Source organism: Lactuca serriola, chromosome 5 (assembly GCF_051521515.1).
Source record: "Lactuca serriola cultivar US96UC23 chromosome 5, Lser_US96UC23_V15, whole genome shotgun sequence".
NCBI lineage: Eukaryota > Viridiplantae > Streptophyta > Magnoliopsida > Asterales > Asteraceae > Lactuca > Lactuca serriola.
Window position 1 is genome coordinate 242,318,460 of NC_136412.1, and position 7,799 is coordinate 242,326,258.

The following is a 7,799-nucleotide window of genomic DNA, read 5'->3' on the forward strand; positions in this document are numbered from 1 at the left end:
TTTAATGGCCATGTGTTTGATTATTGAACTAATATGTAAGATTAACTTTCTGTCATAAGGAAAGATTTTAATATTACATTTTTAGACACTAAACACCAAATTAAAGAAACATGGTGACATTGTATGATATTACCATCTTAGGTCCGATATTGCTATAAAACCACTCCTATTCGTTAACACCATTTATAATCACACTGATTGTAATCATAGTAAAGGTGTACCTAATGACTAGTAAAAGCTGAATTTAGAGCATCCACAGATGTTGTTAGTGGGGTTTTTTCATTAAAAAACTATAAGGAAAAAAGCTTGATGTATCTCCTATAATAGTAGAGTTTTTTGAAATCGTGTTTTATAATATGTTTTTATGTGCTGTTTAGTTACAGTTGGTTGAAAAAAATTGGGATCCACATCATCATTGAAAAAGCTCATAAGAAAAGCTTGTTATTTAAAAAACAATTTGCAAAAACTTTGATTTTAAAAATTCCCTTGTGTGTGTGTTTCTTTTTTTTCTTTTTTTAAAAAAAAAATCTTTTTGGTTTGAAAAAATCTTAAAAAGCTTCTATTAATTGTGGATGCTTATAGAATCATACGATATTTAGTGGTATCTTAAATTGCGAATTTGATCCCAAATTGTGTATATGAAAGAAGAATACATGAAGAATATCTGGGATACAAACCTATTTAACTTTAACTTTACATGGATTTTGTATTAGATATTAGACAAGTATAAAATACACGACCTGTAAACATCAAGGAATTCCTTATTCCACCTATATGGAAAAAGAAACTTACAAACACGATCTATATCTATATTTATCCTATCTTACTGATTTATATAAAATGCGTCTTGCCAAAACTGAAACGCATTTGTTTATTTGTTTTCATAAGGAATTTCTCCTATAAAAAGCTTGTCATTATCTCTAATCACTTCAACTGAATCAATCTCTGCTCCATCTTCATCTGTAACGACTGCATTTGTAGCATCAAATCCAAACTTTTCACCTTCAAACATAAAAAACAAAACTTTAATTATAACTTTTCTTTCAGAATCCTCAAACCATATGCACAAACTACAGATTTATACCTGCAATAACCTTGAGCTCCATTAACGAACTTGGCACCTTAATAAGTTTCCCAGCCTCCGTACAACAATTCTTCTTCCTCACCATTGGAAGCCCTCTGTAGATACTAACCCTACCAACAAATTGTCCATGTGAATGTGATCTTCCCAAAATACCCTCCTCCCCTCTCCGGGTCTCCACCACGGGCTCCTGATCCGGCATCATGATTCGGTACCCGACCTCTCTTTTTGCCACAAAATCCTTCAAATTTTCTGGTGGAATCTTGTTCTTGAGGGAGTGATCATTGACATCAGCACCATTCATCACAAGTAGCTTTACCATTTCAATGTTGTTTTCAGATACTGCAATTTGGATAGCTGTTGATCCATGGTGATCCTTTGAGTCTACAAGAAGCCCGTGTTTCAAGAGGCCTTTCATCACGTTTAGATCGTTTCTCTTTGATGCCATGCACAGAAGCTCGCCAGCTGTACATGGGTCTGAAATGGAAGCCCAATGGTATAGGATTCGGAATATTGAATGGTGGTTTGTTGCTATGGCATCCCATAGTGCAGTTTTACCTTCCATATCTATCATATATATTTACATGTTAAGTGTTAACCAACTCCTCATTTTCAAACTAATTAAAAAGCTTGCAAATATTCTTAGACAATCATACCTCTAAGGTGTATGTTACATGCATGCTTCAGAAGAACCAAAACACATTCTTCATGCCCTTTAGATGCTGCGATGTGCTGATGCAAACAAAATTTAAAATAGAATTAAATTTATGATGTTTTTGGGTAGAAAAGGATTAGTAGATTTACCAAAGGGGTTCTTCCTTTTGAGTCACTGATATCTGGATCAAGCCTTGCCTTGAGAAGTTCATCAAGAAAAGCAGCATTTCCTGTGCCTGCAATAGTAAGCAAGTTCATCGACATGTTTGGGTCTCCATCTCCATCTTCTTCACCACTTTCCAACAATAAGTCATCCAAATCCAGATCTTTAAGCTTCTTGTGATGCTGCAAAGTCACAATCAGTATTTCACGACACTTGCATTATGAAACAAATGTCCATCCTGTGTTATGTTTTGTCGTGTACAATACAACTTATGTTATGCCATGTCATTCGCAAACCTGAAGAAAGTTTTTGAGGATGGAGACGTTGTCGGGTTGTTTGGTCTGCATTGCTTCAATGAGAGCGGTGGTTTTGAGGCGCAAGAGTTGGCTCAGGGTTTTGGTTCGGTAAGTGTAAGACTGTGGCCTGCAGCAAAGTGCGCCGACTTCACCAAACATGTCACCTGAACGTAAAACACCCAAAACTTGTTCTTTCTCCATCGGATCACACTCTATGATTTCCACTTCACCAGATACGATTATGTACACGTCATCAGGTGCCTCGTTTTGTATTATAACATCTTCTCTCGGTGGTATGTATTCTGCCTTCATGTCCGCGACCTGTTTTAATTGAGGTCAATTAGCTTGATTTTAGATTGAAAAGTTTCGAAATTTATGCAAATTCTGGGTTTTCAAAGTTAGAATTTGACTTGAAATGTCAAAATTAAGGGATGTTGATGTTACCAGAAGCAAGAGAATTTCTCGGGAGATACCCTCGAACAGATAGACTTTTTCAACTGTTGGTAGAAATAGATGCTGTCTAATGCTTGTGCATATGGTTTTCGGAAGCTGCTCGATTAATTGTTGTTGATTCAAGCTTTCGGCTTTAAATCTCAAGCACATGTACGCGAGTATCTGTTCTTTAAGTCTCTTCGGCAAACGATTCCGACCGACGAAACTTGATGCTGCTTCGATGCTGTTTCTCTACAAAAGAACAAATGTGATTCAGTTTTGTAACAGTTTGACTTTTTTGTCAAACCATGTACAGGTTATAGAGTGAAACAGAAGAAGAATGTCAATTGTCATGGAATTTGTAAAAAGTTGATGTGAAATTTGACTTACGAATTCCATGGTGCGACGGGTGCCTTCGACTACTAAATTAGTCATGTTGCCGATAATGTAGGCGGTGAGGCCAAGATTGAAGAGCATGTAGAAGATGATAAACACCATCTCTGCTGCGTTCTCTGCGTGGAGATCACCGTAGCCGACGGTGGTCATGGTTGTTATGGACCAATATATGGCGGAGATGTATAGGATGTAAAGATCCGCTTCCCTGAAATTCGGGTTCATTGACCCGATCCATGTTCTTCCTTCATGTGGGTATAACACTGCTAGCAAGTAGTAGATGCAACCAGCACAATGTACCAAGAACAGAGTCACCTGTAACACACCCATTTAAGAAATTTTACACTTAAATCCGAAATTATAGATCCAAAAATGTAGTGATTTTGTAATTGATTGCTTACACAGAGAAGCCTGGCACATCTGACCCAGAAGTAGTTGAATCGTATGTCCTTTTCGAGCCTGCGATAGTAATCGTAAGCATCAATGGAAAGTTACTGTGTGATTCTGGATTAACAATCGATCTAACCTGGTAAAAAACTGCTTCACGCGGCGGAGACGCCAAAACCGGAGCAAACCCAAGACGACGTACGGGAGACCCATGCGGTGTTTTCCGGTGAATAAGTACGATAGCAACTCGAACGGCAGCGTTGATGCCAAATCCATCACAAACCATGTCGATAGGTACCTTCATTTCCCCCAATAAACGAATCGAATCAATACGAAATGGATGCTAAATTGTAATGCGATAGATAGATACCTGGTGGCGATGCTTTTAGGGTCACGAACAAGGAGATGTGTGACGGGGTCAACGTAAGCAACAATGAAAGTCAAAATAATGTCGACGGCGAAGAAAAAATCGACGATGGAGTCAGCAATGTAGAGTTGTTTATGAGTTTGTGCAGAAGATTTCAGGAACGCAACTTCAAATGGGTATGTCCAAGCCGAATATATTACCATTACCACCATTAATGTCTGCCAATACCTGTAATTATTTTTATGTTGTTACTATAAAAAGGTTACAATTATTTTAAGCAACTATACACTAACTAATTTAGCTTTTTTTAAGATATGAATTGTACCTATATTTGGAGTCCATAGGTGATATGATAATGCTGGATCTTGAGGGAATATGATTTTGTATATATGAAACACCCAGTGGAGGGATCATAATCTTTGACAAGCTCCTCAAATTCATAGGTTCTTCTTCTTGATCTCTCTTTTCTTCTTTCTTTTTCCTCGATTCTTTGTATCGATCTTTCATCTTTTGATTGTTTGATGCTGTAGCATGCAAAGTGTTGTATACTGTTGGGAAAGTTGGTTGCTTTATTTCCATCTTTAGATCTAAGAGTTCGAGAGACTCTAGTCTAGACGTGTTGTAAGAACACGTTACACAATGTTATGACTTATGAGGCATGAGTTGAGTTCCTGAAAGAAAGAATCTTGACACTTAGATAATAATAGATAACAAATAAGGCATGAAATCTAATAGTATGATCTTCTATATGTTTCTTGTTTAATATTACAACATGAAGCTTAGCTATATAAAAGAGAATAAAGTGTTTGATAAGAACCTCAAGATAAGGTTACATGATTCGGGTTGGTTTCACCATCTTTTTGGTGGTGGTGTACTGGTGGTTGTGGCGGCGATGAGAGGGAGGTTGTGGTGTTGGTGGTCCTTTGGAATTATTCCATGTGAAATTGAGGAAGAATTGTGTTGCTATGAGATCACCTCAAAGGGATTGATGTTTTTGTATTTTCATGTGACAAGGTGCAAAATGAGTGGAGTAGAAGAAGAAGAGTGGTCATTACGAATTTAATTGACGATGACCTTGATCGGTTGACCCGGACCCGGACCCATTTCTTATCTTATAGTAAGGCATCGTAACACATGATGCCACCTCCTTAAAATTGTTGGTCCATACTTTGCACTAAAAGAGAATAACTATTTTAGTGATGGTGTTTGAAGTTTTTTGCACTCCACACCTTGTATTTTTACACTTTTGATACATAATTTATCTAAATTTTGTTAATGTTAAAAAGCATTTAGGATATTTGACTATCAGCAAAAGTTTGTTATTAAGTTATATGTCAAATCAAATGTTACTTTATTTAAATACCAGAAAGAGCAATTAGAGCAAAAGCCATACCACCTCACATAGATAATTTAATTAAATAAAATTACAAAAAAATAAAGTGTTGGTGATGCAAATATCAATTTTGTGTGGTACAAAGATTAATAGTACCTAACGACATTCAACTTGAAATGTCTTGTAAATGACGGCTGTTTAATTTTAAAACGAAAAGAAAATAAATTATTTTTATTCTCCACAAGATTGATATTTGATGGACGCGAATATATATAGCGGTCGAGTTGGATAGGTTTTCGTTATAAAATGAATTATGTTACAAATAAAAAAGACGGATAATATCAAATAAAATGAAACCTTTAACATTTGATGTGATATAATATTAAATCATTCGTTCCATAGATACATTTTATGTTTATATCATTGTATTGCATTTATCCTTTAAATTCATGCATTTTTATCATTTTCGGGATATTTTGTGCAAATTGGTTGGATTGGGTTATTTATGCGAGTAGGGACATTGGAAGCTTGGAACATGATTGGGGTGGGTCAAGTTTGATGAAAAACGGTTTTGGAACAAAGAGTTGGAAAAACCGAGTTTGGACATATTTAACAGAAGGTTACAAAGACTATGTGTATTTGTACTAGCATTTCATAAGATCATTTAATGGAAGAGAAGCAGAAAAAACGCAACTTACTTTTGGATTCACACAGATTGTGTGATTTACAATTGTATTTTATACCAGTTGTATGACAAAAAAGGTAACAAATTTTCGATAGGAAATAAAAGAGGCCAGTCTACTTTAATGATCACACGTCGTTTGATTCTCATCTCATTTCACTCTCAACTCTTTCACATGGGTCATGTGTTTGGTTAGAACAGTTATTAAGTAATTTTCCAGTTTCGTAAACAAGAACATAATGAGTCGAAGCGTACGTATCCACAACTCCGCCTGATCCATGAAGTTTATAGAAAACGTCATTTTCACTTTCACATAAGTCGAACAATTTCTTTTCTTTCAAAAAATAAATATGAGTCATTTATAATAACATCTAAGACATAGATCAAGCGTGAATCTCATGTACAAATGCACATTAATACATGCTTATGAGAGAGGGGGACACCTCATGGGTACATAGTCGGGTTGTTCATGAGTCAATTTTTGAGGTGGGGTCAATCTGCGATAGTCATGTGGTCGTGTTTCAATAGCAAAAAGTTAGGGACCATTGGGTTGGGTAGGGCTAAAAGTGTAAGCTTCGTCTTTACCAATAAGGCAATAATTATATTCAGGAATTTAATTATTGATTAATGTTGAGTGAACTTTAATAGGTTAAAATGAATTGGCATGCCCTTACTTCAATAACCGATTTAAATTACTTTATAGTTTTATATATTCTCAGAAGATATTTGGATCTTAAAATTTTATAGTAACATTAAATTTAATAGTTTTTATAGTATAGCATATTGAAAATGTTTAACTCGTCATTTAGGTCATGTCGAGTGTCGACATAAGTAAACAAAGAAAGGACCAAATCAAATAAGGAGATATGCCTCGGATTTCTAGTAATTAATTCAAAGCAAACATTAACAATGACTTCCACTGTGACAATAATTGTGGAAGTGAACAAAGATGTGGTATACCACATCCGCACATTGGAGGAATGCATCTATCAAGAAAGGTTAAGATTTAAAAAATAAAAAAATAATAAATAATAAAAAAAAAAAAATACATCCAACTCAATGACTGTTTTTTTAGATTAATTACTTGATAAGAAACTATTTTCAAATACATAACTTGTTACTTTAATATATTTGTCAAATAAGTCGTACATTTTTAAGGTGAATAAATCTGATTAAATTATATATATATATATATATATATATATATATATATATATATATATATATATATATATATATATATAGGGGAGGGTTCAATTAAGAAAAAAAAAGGTTGAGAATGAGGGAATCATTCTCAGCCAATTATTTATTTTTGCCGCAAAAGCCTTCAACGTACCGGTGGAAATGGAAAACGAATGCACATGTGTTTTCCAACATAACATATTTCCTTAAACTATGTTAATCATTACCTTAATATATACAAAAACATAGTTTTTTTTCGTTTTTTTTTTAATTTTTATAAGCTATTTTTATCAAAAAATGATTTTAAATATACCAAAATTCATGATTTTTTATTCTCTACAAATAGACATCCATATTGATATAGTTTTAAGATAAAATAAAAAAAAAAATTATATTTTCAATTATCGTTATTCATAAATGAATAACAATACATCAGGTTTTATTACAGTATATATTCGTTATTCACTTATGAATAAAAAGTATGATTTTTTTTTACAATTTAAGTATCATTCATATATGAATATAGCATATAATAAACATAGTATATTTATATTTTAATATTAGACAATGAATTCACTTGTGAATATTAACATAGTATATTCACTTGTGAATATTAGATGATATATTCACTTATGAGTATTAAATGATATTTCATATGTGAATATTACATAGTATTACATGGTATATCACATGTGAATATTACAGAGTATATTCACATATGAATCTTACAAGGTATATTCACTTATGAATATTGAAGGTATTTTGATAAATATATATAATTTTTATATGTTATTCACATATGAATAACATACAAACTTGCATATTTGTT

At 33.6% G+C, this 7,799-nt stretch overlaps 1 protein-coding gene across 1 annotated transcript; it reads right to left on the reverse strand.

Annotated features, from left to right (window-relative positions):
* Window positions 1–680: 680 nt before the first annotated feature.
* Window positions 681–4,804, reverse strand: KT2/3 (potassium transport 2/3). Its single transcript, XM_079001981.1, has 12 exons — window positions 4,591–4,804; window positions 4,099–4,444; window positions 3,777–4,001; window positions 3,546–3,704; window positions 3,421–3,478; window positions 3,017–3,334; window positions 2,639–2,878; window positions 2,195–2,515; window positions 1,886–2,080; window positions 1,738–1,813; window positions 1,085–1,648; window positions 681–1,002 (listed from the first exon to the last, which is right to left on the reverse strand). The coding sequence occupies exons 2-12, from the start codon at window positions 4,350–4,352 to the stop codon at window positions 872–874; spliced, it is 2,541 nt and encodes an 846-aa protein (XP_078858107.1). The 5' UTR covers window positions 4,353–4,444; window positions 4,591–4,804; the 3' UTR covers window positions 681–871.
* Between the last annotated feature and the right edge of the window lie 2,995 nt (window positions 4,805–7,799).